Raw genomic sequence first — 25,209 nt, forward strand, 5'->3', positions numbered from 1 at the left:
CAGCTTTCTTAGACTACTTTAAGAGGTATCTTCAATTTTCAGGGGAGGGAAACACCCAACAGTGGAAAAAGTAAGGTGCTTGTATCTGAGCTCTTCTTGTTGCCTATGTAAGTCATGCTGTGCTGCAGAGTTCTGCCTACTCAAAACAGGAATCAAAACAACTAGGATTAGAGTATGGTCAGATTTAAAGTTGATTTGCAGCATTGAGATGAGAGAAGCCTAGTTTCTCATGCTTTTTAAAGAACTAAAAAAGAATCTACAATCACATTCCTTTCAAATTTTGTCTTGTATTACCTGGATTGAACAAGAAAGCATCAACCATTTAAAAAATCTTAATTATGTGGTTCATCTCAGTAGGTCAGAAATGCTGCTGTTATAAAACATCCTCCTATTTCTCTTTAATAGTTATCACAGCTTACTCAATTTCACCTCTGTAAAATGAAATTTAATTGTAATGAGTGAAATGTCAGTTTTAACTTTTCATAAGATATGATTGCCATTCATTCACAGAATTATGTTTGGCGATTTATTCTGGTAATTCTGTCCTTTCAGAATTGTACTTCTTTCCCATTTTAGTTCATATGCAAATTTTTCTGTAAGATAGACTGTATTTCCATTTAGAAAATTCTTATTTTACTGGCTCCAGTACTATGATTTTGCTCAAACAAATACCACATCCATCCGTGGAGCTTTATCATCTTAATTTTACAAGTGCTTTTATTCACCTTCATGAGATCCTTGAGCCTCAAACCAGTAGTAAGATTGGCAGTCTACATAGTTCCATGTTTGGTTTAATACCTCTCCAGTAACCTCTCCCACACTGAGGGGTGTCTTGCCTGTTAGAGAGTTTTGCTATCGTTTCACTGATAATTAAGAAAGGGAAGAAAATCCTTAATATTGATTTTTATTTTTTATACTTGTTTGTCTATCTTTGGCTTTCAGTTGGAAGACAAAAACAGACAGCTGCAAGAGCGTCTTGAGCTGGCTGAGCAGAAGCTGCAGCAGACGATGAGGAAAGCTGAGACCTTACCTGAAGTGGAGGCTGAACTGGCTCAGAGAATTGCAGCTTTGACTAAGGTACTGAGAAATAGGCTCACTTCAGAAGCCCCATTGTTTAACACTGGTTTGCAGCCTGATTCCTCACCTCAAGGACAAAACGGAGGTAGCATCGAGCCGATTTGAAAGAAGAAAATGATTTTTGATAAGTGTGTGCACGGGAATGGTCTCAATGCCGTGTTTGTAATCCTTAGCACTTTGATGACAGGAAAAATAGTTATCTGTAAGTTAGCCTGGGCTATACTTACAAAGGAGTCGTGTATTTCCAATACGATTGTGCATTACTTACTCTGGGAGGACTCATTTTACTGTGTAAGAGTTTCTAATTTAAGGTTAGGCAGTGAGGGAAGTCCCTTTCCTACAGGTACTTCTTCTGGGTGTTTTCATATACCATGGATATAAAAAGCACCTAGTTTTATTGCAATAAGTGCTATAAAATCAAATCCTGGTGGCAGGTGGGATCATTTGTGCAACGCAAATGAGAACAACTTCCGGTATATGCTTACAATGTTTGCTTTGAATGATTCTTTGTGTCATACATGTGAAAAGAAAAATGTGGGACTCTGAGAGGATTTCAAACTTTTTTTCTCTGATAAATATATTGTATGGCTGCTGTCATACAGAGAAATAAGAAGATAATGATAAATTTTCAGTAGTATGCTTTTTATATTTAGCCTCTAATGCTTTCAGGTGTGCATGTAGTTAAGTATCATCAGCTTCATAAAGATATATTTTACTCTTTGGTTTAAGGTTTACTTTTCGTTTCTTAAAATTAGACAAAGAAAAATCCATTTAAGAGACTGTGTTATACATAATTCTGATTTATCTAAGCTTTCCTTTCTCTATTGCCAAGGAATGCTTCTATTTATGTGCTGAGCTGTTTTTAAATTTGATGGACATTTTGCAGTTCCTATGTTTTCCATTTTTAGTGAAACATTAAATGATGAGCAGCTCATTAATAAAATCTGATTTTTAAGTAATTTAGTTAAGCAGAAGAAACAAAGAAAGGAAGGCTTTGGGGGGAAATTTTCTGGGTTATTTTTTATTAAGGCAAGATCATTATTCAGTAACCAAGAGTTTGTACTGTCATTTTAGGTTTGTATGAATGGCTGTGAATCTGAAAGACTGAAAATTGGGGCAGGTGGTGGGGGGAAGAAGGCAAAAAGAATCAGCAAAACCAGCTGAAATACCAAATAAATTTCATTGGATTTTAATAAAAACTCAGGTGCACAGAAGAGCAATCCCGTGGCATTTTAACTTTTTTTTCCCAATTGTTTCTGATTCAGCAAATAATCATATATTCTAATGCCCTCAGTAGCTTAAAAATACTGTTTTCTATTTTAAGAGGATTTTTCCTGAATAAGTTCTCCAGCAATTAGCCACCAGTAAGTATTTGGCAGTCTCAAGCATGTCTTTTCTTGCAACTGCATTTTTCCTTACACATATATTAATGACAAAAATTGTAAGAAGAAATCCCATTTCAACCATGCAGAACACTCAGGGACTTCCATGAGATACTGTTGTTATTGTGACCATAAAGCTGCAATATACATCTCTGTTTGTCTTTTTACATTATTTCATGGGAAGTGGTTAGAGAGCCGTGAACAGAGCTGATGCTCCACCCCATTTCACTTGATCAAAGTTTTTGCCAAGCAGGAAACTCTGAGAAATATGTCATTCTGCTGGTTCTGTTCATTTCTCAGTGATTGCATGAAAACAAGATGTACTCCAGTTAAAATTGTACTTCATTGGAATATATGACATGAAAAAGAATGTTATAATTTGGCCAATAGGCTAAATAGGCCTGTGGCCCATGTGTCTCATATACAATTTCTTTGCAAACTGTAGAGCTTATTAAAGTGCTGCTTTGACAGCTCTGAAGTTTAAAGTCCATTACTTTTCATGGATCACACAAATGAGGCTGTGAACCACGGAGGCTGTAATCACTGCAGCTTGTTGAAGTAGTTTGAAGTTAGCTAGCTGGTCTGCTCTTACATGTGGCCAGCTGTTCACTGACAACTGCAAGTCCTGCCTGAGGGCCTGAATAATGCTTAATTAACTTGGCCTTGATTGGACTTTATGCCAACATACATGCTGTCTGTAGGACTCAAATTATCTGGCTGCAGAATCCCCAAAGCCTGTCTACCTGAGCCGTGTGACCACTGCAGTATTTATGTATACCAGCTAAAAGAGGAGCCACCAAATCAGCTACTGCTTCTGCACTAAAAAAAAAAAGTCAAAACTGATTCTCCTTCCATTAGTACTATCTCAGCGCAAGTGGATTCTCTGAGATTAATAGGGTTACAATCATATGGAGGAGGTGAGTTAAGCCTAACATGCTTCATATGTATTTTAAAAAAAATGTGGGTTGTCTGCTTCTGTGGGTAAAATATAAGACCAATTACTTAAATGTGGAGATAAACCAGAACAAATATGCTCTGGATTTGGCTGTGATTATTCTCTACCCCCAACCCCCACAGATTTAAAAGGTGCATGTTGCAGTTCTGCATTCCTTTTTTTTAATATTCTTGCTCATAATAAATCCAGGCTGAGATTCAGCAAATGAAGGATATAAATTGTGGTCCTTCTATCCTGTCAGTTTTTAAAATTAGTTGGTTTTCAAATTTTTATGTATATAAGCTAGTGATATCTCTTTCTGCTACTTTTCCATGCCCAAACTAGTCCATAAGGAGTGACCTTCCAAAAATTTGGACTATACAATGAACCTGGATAAGTATCCATAAATTTACCTGAATCATTTGAACTTTTCTCTGGCTTTGTTTTCACTGTGTTCTGCCCATTGGGTGAGCAACTGGAGGGTTAGTCAGCCTCTGGCAGACTAACCTGGAACAGCATGATGCCATCCACTGTGCTGTCCTGCCTGGCCATCACACTGGTACCTGTCTGGTCATGACAAGTAGCACAGCTCTCAGCATGTATCCCAAGATTTAGATTCCCATGACTCATTGGGCCACCTTCTACTCACTCTCACAGTATTGGTCTGTTTGCCTGTCCTGGAGAAGAGACCATTCCTAGCAGAGACAACTCCCTCCTGTATTAACCTTTCTTTATCCCAGAAAATGTTTATTTTCCTCAGAAGGGACAGGCACTGGAGCATCCAGAATCTTCAGATGGTTAGTCTGTCAAACACAGTTTCTCCTTGCATGTGTTCAAGGAGAGGTCTATTTAGGCCAGCCAGCATCCACCTACTTCCATTCACTCACTCCCACTAGCAGTCCTTCACCCCCTGGGTGCTTGTGCAGCAGAGGCACCAAGTCACTCCTCTGATCACAAGACAGCAGTCAGCATTTGACACCATCATTCCTGTATGCAGGTCACTACAGATACCAGCCACGCTTTTCAGCTGCATTAGAGAAGTACTGACATGGAGAAGAGGAAACCATACCATAATAAACCACATTTAGCATAGTAACACCTTCAGATAATTTTAAAGGTGATAAAAAATTACTTGAGAGTTGGAGGCAAGTGGGACATAATATTTGTTTTGTGTCAGTGTGGGGATGTGGTTTGCTTTAAGCAGGGAAGAAGTTGCAAAACAAGTAAAAGGAGAATGTCTACCATGAAAAGGATGCAAAGAGGGGAAAGAAGTTCCCCTGCAAGGAGTGGATGTAGTTAATACAGAAACCTCTCTGAGAACAAGAGAAAAAGAAAATATGATGTGTTAACAGGAGAAGGAAGTTGGTAGATCCTCTTACAGGCTAAAAAAAAAAAAAAAGTCTTTGAAGGAGAGGGAAGCCAAAGAAAATGTCACATTTAGAACACATCCTATCTTCTCAAAACCACCCCTCTATTTTTGTTTCCTTTTCTTGGGAGATTTTGCCCTGATAGGAAGAAGAAGTGAAAGAAGCAAATATGACACAGCTAAATTGAAGGAGTTGCTTACTAACCTTTGGGGGAACAGAAGGTAGTGGGAAAACAAAGGAGGGGAAAGAAAGTGTGACTATCTAGTGACTGAAAGGTTGGGGTTTAGCAAAAGGGGACACCTGAGCAAATGCATTTTGTCACTTTGGTAACAGTTTAGATGTGAGCAAGTAGCTGATAACTTTGTGAGCTGTTGCAGCTCAGTCACCATGATCACCTATTTGCACCTTTAGCTTTAGAACTCAGGTCAATAATGCACTCTTTCTTTGTGGATAACACCCTTGTTTCAAGGATAGACTAAAGCATAGGATGCCTGTAGAAAATCTGGAGAGTGCAGGTGTTCAAAAGTCAAGGTCTCAAAACTGGGGAAATTGATTATACCATTAGAAAAGTTTAGATTTGCTCCTGCAACTCAGAAAAAAAAAAAAAAAAAAAAAAAGTGGCACCCATATTATAAAAGTGATTTCTGCATCAGATTTTGGATTTCCTTCTTTTCCACTAAGATACAAAGACCTAGAAAATGTGCAGTGCCCTCAGTAACAGATGATGTGAAAGCAACGTCTTTTTTGTGGGCGCATTAGCAGCAGGAGCACCAGCAGAGTTTTAACAGGGTTAAAGATCACACAAGCTGCTTTGGTGTTCCCTCAATGCAGAGTTTTCCTGGCTGTTACTACCTTGAGTTGGCTATTCAATGGCATAGAGAATGCAAAGTAAAAAATTAGGAGTCATGCTGGTTTCTCGTAGGGGTTAGAAATCATTAGTTTTTGTCCATATATTTTTGATCCAGTTTAAGTTGCATAATTTCCCAAATCTATTTATAACTGAATGTTCTGGCTAAATACTTTAAATGCTAGCTGCTGAATACCACACAATGTGTCTTATTAATCCTCCTGTACAGAATAGGAGCAAACAGGCATGCAAGTCTTACATTGAAGAAAGAATGTAGTCATGTAAGCTCTAATTTACAGTTTTTAACTCAATTAACTCTTAGTAAAACATATTGGAAGAAATCCAGTTTTTCTTTAGGAATCCGAGTCCACAGTGGTCTCTGCTGTCTCATGTGTGCCTCAAATTCTGCTAGGGCAGCATGACAAGCACTGGTGTCTCAGTCTCTGCATTGTGCCTCAAACTACAAGGCTGAGATGGACACATCCAGTATTTTTATGGAAGGCTGCCAAGTCTCTCGAAGAGCTAATTCCTTAAAATCTCTAGCTCTGACTAAGACACATGAACAACAAGAAAGTGTAACTGCCACAAGTATACCAAGCCTAAGCACATGGCCTGGGGAAGTCCTTAGGGAAGGATTTGCAAATCTTTTAGCCAACAGCTGACTTGGTACAGGGGATTTTTGTCTGGAGAGGTTTCCTTGTGGCCTGGTTGGGGGCTTTCCTCAATGTAAAGGGTGGTGTTGAAACCCTCATTTTGGGAGTATGTTCCAGTTGGGGACACAGGTTACTGGAGCTCATTGTCTGCAGGTGGGTTTCTGCAAGCCAGAGAAGATGGGAGTATGTACTTGTGTTTCTGTGTGCCCTGTTGATTCCCATCCCTGCTGCAGGGGGCTGTGCCTGCAGCTGGCACAGAATAACCAGCAGTTAAAATCCCTTAGCAGCTTTAGAGCCCAGAGTAGATACTGAGTCTGTGCACCTGTGCTTGCTCTCTGCCAGACAAGTACTTGAGCCTAATTATTGAACATCTTGGCTATAAAATAATTTGGTCCTTTTAGAATAATACATGATGACACTTACAGAACAATGGTACATAAAGGAAACATAAAATATTCTAATACATTTGCAGTGTTTAGAATAATGACATTTGTTTTCATTCTAAGGCTTATTGAATTTTAATTAACTTTCAAGTTTCTCTGTTTTATCAAATAGATGTAAAGGTAGCCTATTGCTACCTATTGCTTCCTGACTCATTAAAGCAGCAGGAAGTTGTGAAATAACAGGTAGCTATAAGAATCTTAAGAGAACATCATGTTCTTTCAAGAATGTTGTCTATATAAGAATTCAGATATCATATATAATTCTGACAATAATTTCATTCCTTCTCCCCCAAAAATTGTTAGACCTAATATCACAGTTATTTTCTGCTTTGAAAAGATCTGCTAGTCAGATAAGGTATTATGTTATGGTTTAGACTGAAAAATTTACATTTTTGTTTGAAAAAAAGGTAAATTATACAGCTAACTAGACTGACTGTCTCTTTAAGGATGTGAATGAGATCCCTTTGAACCTAGAGGTTTTACTTTGGTTATCTTCATATTTTGCATTAAGCTGCAACCAAGTGTATGGAAGTCATGCCTAAAGTTTTAGCTTTCATATTTTCCAGATTCTGTACTGCATTAGCATATAACTCTGAACTTCATATAAAGTGTTAGCAAGTTCTCCTCACAGCGTAGTTATACAAAACAATCCTTTTCCAGCTGGAGAAGCAAGGTCATCATTGCAGCTTGAGGCCCAAAAGGTATTAACAGCAAACTGAGGAGAACAACTGGGAGGATGAGACTTCATAACCTGAAGCTGTAATTGGACAATTGATCCCAATGTGTAAATGGACCAAAACTTATAACAGTGCTAAAACGTGTGATCCGTTGTCCATCCTGAGTGTAGGCACGGCCAGGCTCTTGTAGTGTATTCTTGAAAGGCCTTTTTAATAAACACCCACTTTATTCCTTTAACACTGTCTAGCCTCTGTTCTAGTTAACTTCTCAAGGCATCAAAAGGAGTAAAGTTAAAGTAACTGCTTTTAAGTTTTACAGTCAGCTAATGAAGCTTATAAGGAGTTTAATTTTATAGGAAGGTGGCCCCAAGTGGGTTCTGTATCTCCCTGTATCTCTGTATCTCCCTCTACTTCAAAAGAAGTAGAATTACTTCTCAGAGCTTTGGTGATTTCAGGTCATCTCATGACCCTTGGAAGAGCATGAAGGGATGGCATTGAACCAATGCTGCATCCATAACTCAAAAAGGGGGAAATTCTTTTCTCTACAGAGTAGGATAAAACTTGGTCACTCTCTGGAAAGATGTCTGTTCTGCAATCACAGGGACTTACCTTTTTCAACCCTGTCTTTCTAATTACTCACTTGGGAGAGGAAGCAGAGCATTAGCACTGGTGTGCTGAAACCGACTAATAAGTAAAATGGAGAGATAAGTTAAAGAAGATCATAGAAGTATTGTTGCTGGTCCAAGCTGTAATAAACAGACAAAACAATTTCAGCTAATAAGTTCAAGTACATCACAATACGCCCACTTCATGATCAGAAACAAAAACTGCTCTTGTAAATGAGTTTAATTACAAAGACTTTTCCTTAAATTTTGAAAGAATCTGAGTTTTGTGAATATACTATGAAAAGAATACTAATGATCTTCAAAGCTAAGCAATATTTTGGTATTTATATGAAGCAGAATTTTCTTATGTGGATGTTTTCCTATCAAAAGCTGCAGTTTATGTTTATACATTGCTAGATCACATGATTGCTTTCTGTATGAGCTTTAGGTCCTGATAATACTACTGAGTTTAAGTTATGGGTAATTTTAAGTTATTGTAAACATCTGGCATTACTTTGATACCTATTCCTAAATTATCTGATAAATCATTAGTAGATAAGCATATGAAAAATAGTCTCACAAAAATACAGCTGTAAAATTAGTATTTCTTCTGCATATTAAGTTTTTCTTATCTAAAGGTGGCATTCAGATCTCTTTTTGAGAGAGGGTAAATCTGACAGAGTGAAATAACATTTGACAAGCGCGAGCTCACAGCTCAGTCATCAGTAACACTCTGTATGCCTTATGCACATTCCTGTTTCCATAGCAACAAAACCAATATAGAATTTCTGTTTTTTTAAAGAGCTTTTTTAGTTTTTGAATAATAACATAGACTTGTTTGATATAACAATAACATGAATATTCATGTTTTGCCACAAATGACCTAATTAAGGTCAGCTTCTTCAGAAATAGTAAGGAATCTTTGGTTGGATTACCATCTCTATACTCAGTAATAACTTTTCATTATTATTAATGAATTTTTATTTATAGGTTCTTTTATCTGATGACCTTGATCTTCCAAAGAGATCCACCAGGGTGGATCTTTTCAAAGGGATGAAAACTATATTGTTTATTTGGATGAAGGGCCTTATATAGTGTGTTCTAAAATGGCATATGAAAGCTTGAGCCTTGCCTCTTTTGACATTCTTTCTGTTTTCTAGAAATTAGGGAATGTACCATGACATTGCATAGTGGTGTAACTGACAGATACATTATGTAGTATTTATGCATTGTAATCATTCCTAGAAAAGGGTAGAAGAATTATACAGGAATTTCTGATGTTGGCCTCTGAGAGTCTGGTTCTGGTGTTCAGTTTACCAAAACTAAAAATAAAATTAAAAAAAAAAAAAAAGAGAACAATAACATTAGATTAGACAGTATTGCTTTGAATCCACTCTGTAGTAATATGTCATCAGCCAGCCATCACTAACCTTGAACTTCCATGTGTAGGTTGATAGCTTCTTTAGCATTCCATTATTTTCAGTTTCTCCACATCAATTGCATCTTATTCACCAAGTATCAGTGTAGTTTATTCCATGTAAAAATCTGTCAGTTAAAAGTTTAAATTTTCAGTCACACTTTTCTTTTAAGCATTCTGTGCTGTGTTCTGTTCAGTGTCAGTGTCTTTAGTTCTGATTTTTCAATTTTGTCCCTCTCCTTTTCCTTGACTTGTTAGTCTGATCCAACCTCTTCTACCTCATCTGATGATTATCAATATGTTATGGAAGCTAAACTACAAGAAATGATCTCCATACGTAGGAAGGTAGTCCTACTGGACTTTACTTTCTATTGCTGAATAGAATCCATCTGATTTGTTTTCATTTTTTTAAACTTTTTTTTTAATTGATAATCAACCATCGTGCAGTTCAGTGCTTCAGGAGCTTACAATTTTACGATGGCAGGTTTGTGTTCAAACCATGCACAGTCTGCATGTTACATTTGGCTGATTTCATTGCTCATAAATAACTCCAATGTTTTGCTGATGCTTGGATGTAACAGGCCTTTGTAGCTGACACATTTCAAGCAATGCTGTTCAGCTGCCTGTTTAAATAAAGTTTATTTTTGGAAAAATAAGTTTGCAGTTAGTAGTAGCTTGCTTTATGTTTTGTTTAAACTTTACTGAGATAAAAACTTCCAAAGACACCTAAATTACAGAAAGAGTCTTTCTATTATTTTACAGGCAGAAGAAAGGCATGGAAACATTGAGGAACGTATGAGACACTTAGAAGCTCAACTTGAAGAGAAGAATCAGGAACTTCAAAGAGTATGTGTATTGCAAGCAGCTTCTGTGCACTTTTCATTTGCCAGTATAGTGCTATATAATGTACCCCAGCACCCAAAACTACCTAACTGTAGATGTTTTGTATGTAGCAGTGATGGCAGCATCTTCCTGCTTTACTTCACCATCTTAATATACTAATTGACATCCAGTTGCAGAGTTGAAAACATTCTGCTGTTTCAAAAATACATGTTCATTAAACAGTAACTGTAATTACATTTCCTATGGAATTCTTTTAGATGGTTAGTTACCTTTTTTTTTTTTTAATGTTTAATGATACAAATCTGTACTGGTTAATTTTGGACCCTACCAATCTGTCTCATCTATTCTACATTAAAGGCAAGGCAAAGAGAAAAAATGAATGAGGAGCACAACAAAAGATTATCGGATACTGTAGACAGACTTTTGACAGAATCCAATGAGCGTCTACAACTACACTTAAAAGAGAGAATGGCAGCACTTGAAGAAAAGGTACAGTACAGACAGCAGTATAAAGTTTAGCTTAATAAAGATTTCCCATAAGTTTTGCTTTTATCGGGATGGAGGCATCATGCTGATTTTGTATTACCAAATATTATCACAAATGGGGTCTGACTTACAAATTCGACTCTTAATTCAAGAGTGAGCTGAACTGTCTTCCCAGAAGTGCTGTGAATGTGGCTGAATATTTTGAGTTGTGTTCGTCAGCCAAGAGCCTGATGAAGAGTTTGGAAAGGACCAGTGTGTGATGGATGCATGAGGCAGTGAGAGAAAGTGAATGAGAACAGAGGAATGACCAGTTTTAGACGTGCCATCATTTCAGTATTTTAACCTGCTGATTTCACCTCACTTCCTCTGGGAAAAGTAAAATGTTGTCACCGCAGCAGAAGGAGCATCTAGCCTTGGAGAGGGGATGTTATTTACAGATTTTCCATGATGTGAGAGAATGTAGTCCTGCAAAATTCATAGCCACTGGCCTTTGTATTTGCCTTCTTTAATCCCTCCCTCTTCTACTTCACCTTCTATATGATCTGAGAGGAATCTTCAGTGTTTTTCAGAAGAGTATTTCAGCACTTCTCAGATTACGTGCTTCTGCTTTATATCATTGAAACCAAATGTGGTATGGAGTGAGGAACAGGCTTGCCAAAAGAAGTTGGGAGAAGTGATTGTGTAAGGATGAGGCAGTTGCTCAGTTGAACCAAGAGGCCAAGTTTTTGCTGATCTAGAAGACACGTGCTCCAACGCATTTGAATTCTTGCATCATTTAAAATTTAGTCTGTAATCCAACTGAAGCACTAAAGAATTTTAATTTTGAAGTCCAGCATATATGAACTTTGTAGATGTGAACATGTATAGAGTGATATCTGATACATTAATATATTTCAAATTTCTTCCTTGCTTATTTTTTTCTCTTCTTTTTATTTCTAGAATGTTTTGATTCAAGAATCTGAAAGTTTCAGGAAAAATCTGGAAGAGTCCTTACATGATAAGGTACTGTAAAATACTGTGATTTTATCCAGTTTTATCAAAATATTTCCAAATAGAATTATTTGGAAATATTTATATGGAATATTAGTTATCCAGCTATCATGAAAAGTCTTCCTGACACAAATGAGAATTCCTTTAATCACCTAGATGCAATAAATAGCCTTAAAAGGTCTCTGACAGCTGTTCTGAGCTAAGTTCATGGTTGATATCCTAGCCTCAGGAAGTCAATACCAATATTTATTTTGATTTCACTGGCTCTTGAGTTTTTCTTCTATCAGTTTTAATTCCCAAAAAGTGTTATTTAATGGAGATGTATGCATAACTGGTTGCACTTTCATAGTGAATAATGTAATTTTTTGATTTGATGCAATTCTTCTTAACAAGTGCAGTGGCAGTATGCTAAATATAGCTGAAAGTGACCTTTCTTCATTCCTTGCAAATTAACCCCTAATGCTGTTTAGTGAATCAGTCAAATTGATTATAAATATTTCTTCCAATCCCAGATACTAGGATTTTGTTTTGAAGTTATTCCTGCCTTGAGTGCAGTAGGATACACAAATATTATTTTAAATTCACAGAAGTGTTTTTGCAATGTATTAAATCTATGTAAAAGCAGTTGTATAGATTTTTTAAAATATAGCTCCATTCTATAATAATATAAATGTGTCACATGGAATCAAAAATCAAGACCTTTGAGAAAAATAAGAAAAGAGGTATCTGCTCAAAAAAAATAATTTTCATCTACATTTAAGTAGCCTGTAGAGAAAGGCAGCAAGATTAAAGTAGCCAAAAGGACAACCTGTTTCAGTGCCTCACCACCCTCACCATGAGGAATTTCTTCCTGATATCTAAACCCCATCCTCTTTTATTTGAAACCATTATCCCTTGTCCTGTCACTGCATGTTCTGACCCCAGAGTTTCTAAGTGTCCCCCTTTGAAGGGATTATTTGTTGTACTTTGATGAAGAAACTGATGAAGCAATTTCAGATGGGTGGACATAACATCAGATACTCATAATCTCTAAGGAACTGGCAAATGTTATCAATGGAGTATCAGTCATGTCACTACTTTTGTCCAATCAATAAATATTTTAAAAATACTCCAATACTATTTCAGTAATTATATAATAATTCAGTAATAATAATCACTGAAACAGGTACTATTTATAGATAATTATTTATAAATACATTATTTATAGCTATAGAAGATTCTTATCCTTCCTAGCCTTCTGCAATACTGAACATTTTAAACTCTAGGAAGAGAAGTGTTATATCTTCATCCCATGTTTGTTCCTAATTTGTTTTAAAATTCTTTGATTTCAATTTATTAGTAGATAAAAAATTATTTGTAGAATTTGGGAACAGTGATGTTTTCCCTAGTGGTAGCTTTAAATAGTGGGGGCTTTTCAGTTAGTTTCAAAAATCCAATTTTGTGGGAAATTGTCATTTTTTGCTAGCAGCACCTCGTACTAGAGTCACATCAACTCAACAAGAGCGAGACATATAGCTGCAGTTTGAATCATCTAAAATGCAGCTCTCTCTAAGTCTCTGTCTCTGTCAGTAAATATAAAGGCCAGTCTGCAATCCCATAGTACCATAAATTTGTGTAATGTGGAAAAGATGATCTTGGAGACCATTGACTCCAACTGTTAATCTTGGGCCCTATAGGCAAGTCGTGAGTCACATGATAAACTGTGCCTGGCTTTATAATAGAAAAAAAAAAAAAAGTTTCAAGGACAAACTTGTCCTTCCAACACTTCCAGGCAATGGTAATACAGCATAGTGCTCTACCACCTCCTCTTGATGCATACATCTTGTTAGCAGTAGTGAGACTTCAACGAGCTTGCTTTTCTTGTTAGAGTAAGTGTTACATTCAGGATATCTTTGCTTACTTGTTTAATTTTACAAGAACAACTTCTTGTAAAATAAATCTATTTTGTATCACAAGTGAGTATATCTTACTCTTCTTATTTCCAGGAAAGACTTGCCGAAGAAATTGAGAAACTGAGGTCTGAACTTGATCAAATGAAACTGAGGGCTGGTTCTTTAATTGAACCCACCTTGTCAAGGTAATATTTTGTGACAAAAGTTTTCTCATTTTAAGTTGAAATAGACATAAATGTAAATGGCAAGTATTGACAGCAGAGATGTGTTCAAACCACACATAAATGTGTTCATGTATATCTTTTAAAATATAAAATCTGTGCAGTTATTATTACTGTTGCTTTTCACTCTTTTCATAGGTAAACAGGGCTTTATATCAGTCAGTTTATACCGAAATATTATGGAGATTGACGGAAGTTTTTTAAATTATGAAATGTTTTGAAAAGTGTATCTAAATACACAATTTTTTCCCAGATCTTAAAAATAAATTAGAAACAACCCTCTTTAATGCTGAAACTGATCAGCATTATTTATGATCCCATTTGTTCTATAAATAATATCTTTTCGTTTTCTTTATTGGCAAGGCGTGGCTCAGCTGTAGTTAGTATATAGCAAAAGACCAGAGAACCTCAGCTGAACATGAAGACATTATTCAAAGAGATCTGAAAACGTCATAATTGGACATTAAACATTTTGCCTCTTTTTGATGGAAAATCCATATGGGAAGAATAGTAAGATAAATGCCATAAAAATAACCACTAACAGCTGAAAAGAATGTATCATTCTAGAAAGTCCTTCTTGCTTAAAAGTGTGCCTTGAGATTAAATTGTTTCTTTATTGTTAATTGTGTGCCATGTGTTTTTTTCATAACAAACAACATGTTAGTTTTTAAAATCTACCAAGACACCTGCCAGACAAAGTTCACAGACCAAGACTAAATTGGGAGCACTATATTCATCTACAGTTACTCTTGTTGAATAGGTTGGGTTTTTTCTATCAGCTATTGCCTGCCCATTGATGTCCTCAGACATCTTGCTCAGTACCTAGACATGGTTTCTCCCTCAACCTTTTATTATTTCTTGGAATAATATTTTTCCTATATGTAGAGAAGTGTAAGCCAATGGAATTCAGAATGTGATGCTTTTAAGTTTTTGAATTTTTGTTCCCTTGGGAATGTGACTACATGCACACGTTTCTTGAAAGTGCTCGCAGGGACACGGGTTATTGAGCTGCTGCAGCAGCAGCTTTGGTTTTGGAGCAGCCCTCCTTGGTGAACAGCAGCTTTTCTTGCTGGGTAGATGAATATCATTGGCTTGTGCTTCATAAACAGGAGCTGATTAGCCCTTGTCAAAGAGCTGTTTGGACTTGATAAGCTATCTAAATATCTTGGGAATTCGGCAAGTTCTGCTAAACAGTAGACTTTCCCTTATGTAACCTCACATCATGAAGCTCCCAGCTCTCTCAGGCATAGCAAGATCTGAGCATCAAATGCTTCCTATTCAGTTCTGCATTGGCTAGAGTTTGTGCTTTCAGGAAAGTAATGGAGCAGGTCAGCAGACGAATATCTACAGCCAGGGACCAGAACCTGGACTGTTTCTTTTATAATGCCAACTTGCTTCAAAACTGACAAATATTATTGATTATGAGAAAAATGTTCTATTGAGACACTTACTGTACACAGAAGATAAAAACAGTCACTACCTTATGGGGGTTTTGTTACATTTCACTTTTTTACTGTGATCATGCTATTCATATATTTTTATATGGAGATTGCTGGTGTGTTAAGAAACAGAAACTGTTCAGGTCTCTGCTTCTGTGGCTGAATTCTTAAATGGTGCGTGGAGCCTTTGCTCTTCTACCGTGTTTGCACAGCCTATGGTTAGGTTGCATTTATTTCACCATGCAATGAACTTTTGGTGCTGCTGTTTGACTGAGGACAAAGAGGTCAGGGACCACTGTTTGCAAACAAGAAAAGAGATGCTGAAGTCATCCTGTATAAGGCTCACCACAACATACTGAGACTTACCAGGGCTATAGGAAAAATTGGGGGTTAAAGCACTGAAAATGTCATCAAATAAAGATTAGTAATTCCTAAACAATGTTAAATATCCCAGGTCAGTTCAGTAATATTTTCATAATGTAGAGCACAAACTTATAGCAGGAAAGCTTTAATCGATATGCTCACTCATGAACATGTAACATGCTTAGAGTAACCTCGGGCATATTTATGAATATACAGGATAATACATTCAGCTGCCAGTTCTTATTATCCTGAAATGTGCTTTTTCTTGTTGAAGTTTTGGGCAATAAGTTTTTCTATGTATAGCTTTCATTTAAAAAAAGTCAGAGGTTTTATTATTTGTTTCTCCCTAATTTTCTCATACAATTATTTCAATTTCAATTATGTTTTGTGATGTGTTTATTTTCATTTACTATGTGATACATAAAAGTTCGTTTGGAAAAAGAAATCTGTGTTGCTAGACTGAAAGTCATTGGATTGTTGTTGTTATTCCTATTAATCTCTCAGTCCACTTATGTAATTCTGTTTATAGACCTCATCTGGACACATCAACAGAGCTGAGGTACTCAGTGGGCTCACTGGTTGATAGCCAGTCTGACTATCGGTCAACTAAAGTGATAAGGCGACCTAGGAGAGGCCGGATGGGAGTACGCAGAGATGAACCGAAGGTTAAACCCCAATTTCTTCTCATATATTCCCTGATAAGAGAATGTATTTGAAGCTGTTAGGCTTATAGTTTGTGGGATTTTTTTCCAGGAAGAAAACAACAGCAGAAAAAACAGCCCACCAAACATGAAAACCCAACCCAGAGAGCAGGGTTTTTTCTATACCTGCCCAGAGAACTGTTGTACAAAATGACAGCAGAAAGTGTTGAAGTTTAGACATCAAAGTTCAAACATGCTTGATTATTTGTCTTTCCAGACTGTGTTTTTGTATAAATTTTCCTTTTAGTAATTGTATACCTAAATCACAATTATGTGAAAATACTTTATGTTATTTGCTGTAATATTACGAGCATTACTGGAGAGTTAATAATTGAATAAGTACTCTGAAGTGTTAGTTGCTTTCCTCTCCCGTATTTTTAATGGGAAATAGAGTTTTCCCTGACAAAGGCCGTGTATGTCCCAATTGCTGCTCAGGTGAAATCGCTGGGCGATCACGAGTGGAGCAGGACGCAGCAGATGGGGGTTCTGAGCAGCCATCCGTTTGAGAGCGACACCGAGATGTCGGACATCGATGACGATGACAGAGAAACGCTGTTCAGCTCCATGGACCTGCTGTCACCAAGTGGCCATTCTGATGCCCAGACTCTGGCCATGATGCTTCAGGAGCAGCTAGATGCAATCAATAAAGAAATCAGGTATGTAGCCTGAACCAGCTGCAATGCACTTGTGGTTACAGCTTCACGTTTCCTTCAGTGCTTGAGTTCAGGTACCATTCATGGCACTAGGGAACAACTTGTTCATTTAGAGGATCGATACTGTGTCTGCTTTCCAGAGGAGGGTATTGATTGTATGAAGATAACAGCCAAGTCTTTCTTTCCTAACCACAGAAATTTCTTTCAAAAAACTTTACAAGTGAAAAACTGTTGACCAGTTCAAGACAAGTAAATTAGAGGAGGCTAACATGTGGCAGATTTCACAGATTACTGTTCACAGTCCTCTTTTCGAGATCAATGTATGTATGACTCCACTTGCTCAGTAACTACCTCTGTCAGAAATATTTTATTTCAGTGCTCTTCATGCTTTCTCCTGGCAATTATCCCTATCTTAAATCTAATATAAGCCAAGTTTTCTAAGACATGGTTTTGATTTACTCTGTAGACACAGAATAGGATTTTTCATGCTCCAAGTTGGATTCTAATACTTGGAAATAGATAATGAATAGAATATGTCTTAATAATATCAGTGCAAATGTAATGAAGTGGTAGAGATTCAAATGACATGTTTTCATTAAGTGATTGTTATAAATGAAACCACATTTTAAGCTTAAAACATTCTTACATGTTTGTCAGTAGGGACAACTTTAAAAAAAAATGGTGTATGGAAAACATCCTCTTATTAGCAACTGTTTTCCTAGAGGGAAATGAAGGAAATGCTAGTAAATTTCTTAGGGGCTTTCTGGTAATACTAGAAACAGAAATACTGTGGTTAGAAATATAATCAAAACAAGACAGACTGTTTTGGCAAAAGATAATAATTCTCTGATCAAGGTAACTTTAAAGGGAGAACTCTATTGCAGTATATTGAATTTGAGTAATTTTTGTATTCAAGGAAAAACCTTTTATTATAAATCTAGAGCTTGGCATTTTTTGCTGCCCCAGAATGTGTTTGTTCAGATAGGATTACACTGATTTCTCAGTCCTTTTCATACACCTGTCAAAGTACATAGTCAAAGAGATATTTTGGTGTTGGGAAGGTAAATCTCTTTAAAACAGTGTACATAAAAGAAAGAACCTTATCCATATTTTCTGTTATTACAAAGAAGTCAGCACTGTGGCCAGTTGAGGAAGCTGGAGATGCAACATTTATATTTGTTTTCAAAAAATACTCATCTTTTGTCAGTTTAACAAGTAATACACTAAAGGGTTTTCACAAGGAACAGTACCTGCAGGAGACTTGGTGGGTTATTATTTGTGCCACCTGAATCAGATCACTGTTACACTTAACCCGTTATCTTGACTCAGATGTTAGGTACAGTTTTACATCAAAAGGAAGCAAGGGTGCACCTTTTATACAGCCATTTTTACTGGAAGTCTACTGAGAGTAGTTTATTTCCTCAAATGCTTATCTTGTACTGAAGTATGGGCTTTTATCATCATAGCAGCTATTATTAATCCTTTAATAATTACACTATTTAATTACAGGTATGTAATTTTGTAATTTTTTGTACAGTTCAGGAAAATCATTCTACAAGGATAGCCTTATAAACTGTACTGCATTTCATGTTTTCTTTGGGTTTTTTTAATTGACAAATTAAAAATCAAACTTTTTTCAAATTTTTTGAGATATTGAAAGAGATTAAAAATGTATTTTACGCTAGATTTGCATTTGCATCTTATACAAGATGATTCAGAAATTAGGTTGCTAAAATGAAAAACATTGTTACAATTCAAAGTATTATTTCCCTTTAAGTTTCTTCCCTACATTATTTCAAAAAGAACTGTAAATATTTTATACAAATTCTGAAATGGATGTTAGAGAAGAAAACTTATCACAGCACTGGAGTTTTTAGGTTTCTATTTTCAATATATTATGGTTTTGTTTATTGTACTGACTTCATTTCAGAAAAGTCTGGTTCACAGTTTCAGCCTCCCCAGACTTTGTATTCTCTCATCCAACTCTGATCCCTCATTATTCTTCCTCCTCTTTGCAAGAAGGACTACTCCATGCACAGGTTTATCAGCAAAGGACTTATAAACAGCTATTTTATTTTAAAGAAATTCCTCCATTCTAAGTGCAATCACAATTAAAAAACAAAACTAAAGTACCCCATGGAAGCACCCTGTTGAGGTGATAGAGGCCTAAGAAGCTTATATTGCTTGCTAACAAGAGAGTGATTTTAATGAAATTCACTTGAAGACACAGGGCTTTAGAAACAGCTGTCATTTTTTCAACAAATTGGGAGGGTAAAACAGACAATTCCTTTTGCATGTTCCCTTATTTTATTAATATGGATTATTTTACCAATTCCCTTCTTAAATGCCCAATTTCATTTAACTCTTAACTTTGTGATTTAGCAAAAGATAATCAGATGAAGCCAACGTAAGCTTGGAATTAGTTGTCTGTGGTAAATCGGATTGCTAAATCCCCTGCCCGATTCTAGCTCCTTTGCAAAGGAATCAATATTCCTGAAATGTCATACATCAAGTCTTGTTGTTGGACACACTCTTCAAACAGGTTTTGAGGATGAAGGAGTCGAGAAAAATATATTGATAACTGGTGATCAGGAAAATAATGTTGGAAAATTGTACTTTTTAGTTATATATGATATTCATCTTTGTTTGCTCTTACTTTCAAATCTGATTTGAAATTAAATGGTTCCTAGTTTTTCTCTGGGGATATAAAGAGGCAAATACAACAAGAGCGTTCTTCTTTTCCTTAATAAGGTTAATCCAAGAAGAGAAAGAGTCAACAGAATTGCGTGCTGAAGAGATAGAGAACAGAGTGGCCAGTGTGAGTCTGGAAGGTTTAAATCTAGCCAGAGTCCACCAAGGTACCTCCATTACTGGCTCAGTGACAGCATCATCACTTGCAAGCTCATCTCCTCCCAGCGGACACTCGACTCCCAAACTCACCCCTCGCAGTCCAGCCAGGGAGATGGACAGAATGGGGGTTATGACGCTGGTAAGAAACCTTATCGTGGCAGTGTTTGATGTGATATTTCTTGTACTGACTACTTAATCTTTTCACTGTATGACTGGCTCATCTCTCTAATTCTTCATTCACACCTTCATCATCCATACAGATAGCAAAGTCTCTAGAATATAGACATTTGGTGTCTTTGGGCTTTGTTATAGTGGTTTTGAGCATTGCATGATTCACTACAGGCACAGTGATAGGATTACCAAGGTCCTTAAGCACACAGGGTATGGAATTAATAAGAAACAGAACTGATCATTGGAATTACTTGTATGTAAAAAATGTTTACTAATGGAAAGTTAAGGCATTCCACCACTTCTTATATGTGATCATTAGGATATACTTTTATATTCGCTATACTCCTTTATACTTACAGCACTTTTATGCATTCTTCATGACCATGTATCATGCACAATGAAATAAGTTCTTTCGTTTCCACTAATTCATTTAACTGATGTATTTCAGTATTACAGGTGGCTCACACATAGACATCAAGCCACCATGAAATTACTGTGCAAATAGTTTCTAACATTGCTGTATCTTTGAGGATGTATTCAAATATGTCTGGTTCAATTTGGGAAGGGATTTGCAAGGAATTGAATTTTGATCCTAGATGAAAAGAAACAGTACATCTGTCAAATATCCAAAGATAGTATGTATCAACATATTTAGGATGTACAGCTCTGATACTGATCTGAGTACAGATGCAGGGTTCAGTGTGAGCTACAAACCAGTTTGGAGTTGGGGTGAATTAATCCCTTTAAGTACTAGGAGACAATCAAAGCAGCCCACTCTGCTGATCTCATACAGGGAATAGAATCAGGTATGCATAAGTCCATTTTTTATTTGCTTTTTCTCTGATAATCATAATGTCACCAATGCTCCCTTGTGGTCCATTCCTGGGAAACAGTAGCACTGATTCCCTGTGGAGCCTTTCCTAACAGAAAAGGTTGCTAAGAGCAGCTGGAAATGAAGCCTGGCTCTTCATTCTTCTCGGCTGGGAGTAGGGGCTTTTGCTGATGATCGTCTAGCCAAGTATTCCCTTTTTCTGGGAACTGACAACCACTCATACACACCTCTGCCCCTCCCAGTTTAGTATGGTGTTTGCTGCTGCCTTGGGAGTCAGCAGGGAGGTCTGGGCAGGCAGTCATAACTTATTCTCTGCTACTCCCAGTCCCCACTGCTGAACAGCAGAAAGAAAATGTTGGTTGCACAGGTCATTGTGGAGAAGGTGAGTGTGCAGGCTGCTGTGCTGTCACCTACTTCACCAAAGCAGCACCTTCCCAAATGCAGTCTGGTTCCCTTTCCCCAGCCTTTCAAAGTAAGCAGTCTGGCTGTGGTAAATGGCAGTGGCTGAGCTGGCCCACCAGCAGACACCAGGACTGCCTGCCTGCTTGCCTGGATTTGAAAACTGTACCTTTGGGTCAGTAGGTTCATCAGATTCAAACACGAAATGACAGCATAGCCTCTGCAATTCAGGTTGCTGTGGTCTCACTGGCATCCAGCTCTAACTGTGCTAAAACTCAGATGGATTTGTCTGTGTGACTTGCAGTTGAACTCTTGACTTACCACAAGCAGTAGAAGCATGCTCAGCAGCACAGCCCACAGCTTTGCTCGCCTGCATCAACCATTTCAGGACGTTTCTGCCCTGCACTGTTTCAGCAGGGGTTCAGTGTTGAATATTCCTTCCTTGCTGGCTGGGAACAGACACAAGTCTGTCAGACAACCTCTAAGTGAAACTTTGAGTTGGAAAGAGGTTTGTAGAAGCCTGATTTCTAGAGCTCAGATTGCCAAATGACCCTGTATTGGTTGGCTGGAGAAGCAGGACTGCATGAGTTTCCACAGCCTGGGCCTGAGGAGTAAATAAATTCTGCAGAGTCTCTTCAGCTTTCCTTAAGTGAATGACATATCTACCAAAAATAAAAATGCAAAAGGGGTTGACCAAGACCCATTCTAGCAGTATTCTACTGCCAAGTAATACTGCAGATGATAGGTGAATTTTTGAATTTTGCATATGATAGGTATTCATTTCCTGCAAATATCAGTCATTTTTTCAGGCATGGTATTTGGTGATGATATTTTGTGGTTTTATTTGGTGGGACACCAATTTATTTGTAATATTTGATAAAAAAACCTCTCTGTTGGGGATAATGTAAGTATTTATATGAAAACTCAAAAATAGAAAGTGCTACTACAGGCTTGAAATGTCCAATTTTTTTGCTAAGCTTATGAAATTGAAGGAGAATGTTTCTTTAGGAAAAAAAAAAACCCCAAACCTACTTTCCCAGAAATTTTTCAGGGGTTATATGTTATTGCATCACATGTATAATTAGCATATAATATGGAAAGTATTAAATTAATCTTTGCTTCCCACTTCATGAATGTGAGAACAGGAAATGTGAGGCATTTTTTATGATTCAATAATATTTATTAATCAGTATTTTTTTGTTGTTGCCTCTTTTGTTACCAATCTTAGCCAAGCGACCTAAGGAAGCATCGGAGAAAGGTATGATACTGGGTTTTTTTAAAGTTTGGGAGACCACACTTACCATATTCTTCTGCTATTTAGCTAAATCTTTGCTGGGGTCCGTTGCCAGCAACTGCACCCCCTCCTCTCCTTTTCATTCAATGCCTGAACATAATCATTTTAATCCTATCTGGAAAGGCTTCCAGGGATCACAGCTAAGCCACAGAATCAAGGCCCACCAGTATATATCTTGGAGTAGCAGCCTCAACAGCACAAACTTAAAGGAATACTTACTTTTAAAGAAGTATGGACACAAAAGAATTACCTTCAAATTTATTTTGACCACTTTCTTACTGGAGGCTACAGATAGATTCCTTGAAATCTTCTGGAGCAATATAAAGTTGTTTGCAGAACTGGCACTAATGATGAGATTCTGTGACAGAAGATGGCATTTAAGATAAATCATTATGTGCTCTGACAAAATTCCTTTTTGTCCATGGCTATTGTCAAGTATACTGACTATTCTGGTAACACTCTGTGAAGGAAGTGCTCATGTTTATGCCTGTATTTTCCTTCTCTCTTACATCCCTGAGAAACCTAGTTTACCTGAATAATTCTGTTTAATGCAAGAGACCCACTTACACCTGAAATTACCTTCATGTTTAGACCTTTAGTGTGTCAACCTGTTCAGCATAAAGGGAATGAACAATTTTTCAAGCATAATCCCATTTCTTTCAAATATGTGCTTTAAACTGCCATATTTAGGAAACTCTTTTTCCCAATACCATATTTAAAGAAACAGAACCCTTACAGTTTGCTCCAAAAAAATTGCTCTTGAGACTTTAATGCTTCAGTCCACTTGACAATTTCATGCAGCATATATTGAAATGTTCTTGAAAAGCTAATATGCTCTCATTGGAGTCTCCCTCCCCTAGATTGCAGTAGTTGAAGAAGATGGGCGTGAAGATAAAGCCACAATCAAATGTGAAACTTCTCCTCCTCCAACACCCAGAGCTATCAGGATGACTCATACCCTTCCTTCTTCCTACCACAATGATGTCAGAAGGTAAGATGTTGGTAACATGGACCTGTACTTCACAGTATACCACATATTATTGTTTTCAAATCATGCTGTTTAACTATTCCAAAATCACCTGATTTCTTCTGTTTCTCATGTCATGAGAGAAAAAACCTTACCCATTGTCTGTTGCATGACCTTGATAATGTTTATCAATGCCAAAATACATGCGGGATATTTCTGTTTTGAGGTACAGTATTGATGACTACTGGAAGCAGCAATGGTACAAAAATCCTAGAAATAAAATCAGAATGCTGACCACTGTATTTTTTATAAATTGTTCCTAGCAAAGTAAAAATATTTATTTTCAGCCTTGCTTGACAGAGAAACTGTGGTCTTCTGTTGCTCTATATGTTGCCAAATAATTTAAAGATGTGATTGTTTCTCTTGTTGGGAGATCATTACTAAATTATAACCAATTAATTATTTGCAGAGCTGCTCAGAAGAAAATTAAATTGTTGACATGTTACCTACTCTATTTCTTTATTATCATTTTGCAGTAGTTTGCCTGCTTCACTGGAGCCAGAAAGCATTGGTCTTGGCAGTGTCAGCAGCAGTCAGGACTCTCTGCACAAAGCTCCAAAGAAGAAAGGAATCAAGTCTTCAATAGGACGATTGTTTGGTAAAAAAGAGAAGGCTCGACTTGGACAGCTCAGTAAGGAATTGTTCTAACAAGGTCACCTTTTCACTGCCATTTTCCCATTTTTAATTTTTCTTTTTTTTTTTTTTCAGTTTCCAATTTGCTCATTTTTCTGTTTTGTCTGGCACAACCTTCCCACTAAATTTCATTGTTATCAGCAATCATATTTGTTGAGAGTTTGCCTTGACTGTAATGTAAATGAAAGGAGAGTTTGGGCACAAATTACTGAAGTCCTCTTCTTCCCTGAACCTTGTGCTTCAATAGTCTCTTGAATGGAGTAGAAATGGTAACACTGTATTCTTGAATAACCACATAAAGAGGAGGTGAGAAGTTAATAAGCAATAAATAGCTATAAGTAGTGTACCTATGTGATACGGAAGGTCCTTGCAACTAAGTGTAGCTGCTTTTCAGATTTCAGTGTGTCAGTAGATGCCCTCTAGTGCCTATAGCTGAATATCCTCAGGATAACTCTCTCTTTAGTTAAGCTGCTCACAGCAGTGCTTAACTTTCTTCGTACTTCTGCCCTTTTCCCTTGCTGAGACTATTTCATTCTATTTCATTCATGGAAAAAATTTTCCTCTGCCCATATCCTGTAGGATATGTCTATATGGACACATGCCAACACAAGTATCAAATTGGAATAAATGTGTCAATAAAATAGAAATACTGTCTCTTTCCCAGTCATGCAGATGTCACAGAATACAAATTTGTGAGGCACTAAATTTTATGCCATGGTGACCATTTAACACTTGTAAAAGAATTTTAAGACCTTGCAGTAATTGTAAACACTTAAACACCAAACATAAGCCTGAAATTAAAACCCTACATTTGTGTTGCAATGTGTCCTTATCACAACTAACAAACCCACTAGAATTAAAAGAAAAGGTAGTTCTAAGGTCTAAGAGTAAAACTGTAAAATGGAGTGTTCTTCATTTATACGCCAACATTTTTCCTCTCTGCCTGTGAAAACCATGTATTCTTGAAAAAAAAACAACCCTCAACAAACTGATTTCAATTTGTAATCTGAATT

The 25,209-nt window shown here is 36.8% G+C and overlaps 1 protein-coding gene across 2 annotated transcripts in view; it reads left to right on the top strand.

Annotated features, from left to right (window-relative positions):
* Positions 1–25,209, top strand: part of PPFIA2 (PTPRF interacting protein alpha 2) — a 205,659-nt gene that overhangs the window by 139,615 nt on the left and 40,835 nt on the right. For both annotated transcript variants that reach the window (XM_063396404.1, XM_063396405.1), the window contains 11 exons: positions 943–1,077; positions 10,165–10,248; positions 10,603–10,734; positions 11,671–11,733; positions 13,707–13,798; positions 16,166–16,301; positions 16,773–16,993; positions 19,742–19,979; positions 22,471–22,500; positions 23,397–23,527; positions 24,040–24,194. In XM_063396404.1, the coding sequence (XP_063252474.1) occupies positions 943–1,077; positions 10,165–10,248; positions 10,603–10,734; positions 11,671–11,733; positions 13,707–13,798; positions 16,166–16,301; positions 16,773–16,993; positions 19,742–19,979; positions 22,471–22,500; positions 23,397–23,527; positions 24,040–24,194 (1,417 nt within the window). The remainder of the gene's footprint in view (positions 1–942; positions 1,078–10,164; positions 10,249–10,602; positions 10,735–11,670; positions 11,734–13,706; positions 13,799–16,165; positions 16,302–16,772; positions 16,994–19,741; positions 19,980–22,470; positions 22,501–23,396; positions 23,528–24,039; positions 24,195–25,209) is intronic.

Source organism: Prinia subflava, chromosome 4 (genome assembly GCF_021018805.1).
Source record: "Prinia subflava isolate CZ2003 ecotype Zambia chromosome 4, Cam_Psub_1.2, whole genome shotgun sequence".
Lineage (NCBI taxonomy): Eukaryota > Metazoa > Chordata > Aves > Passeriformes > Cisticolidae > Prinia > Prinia subflava.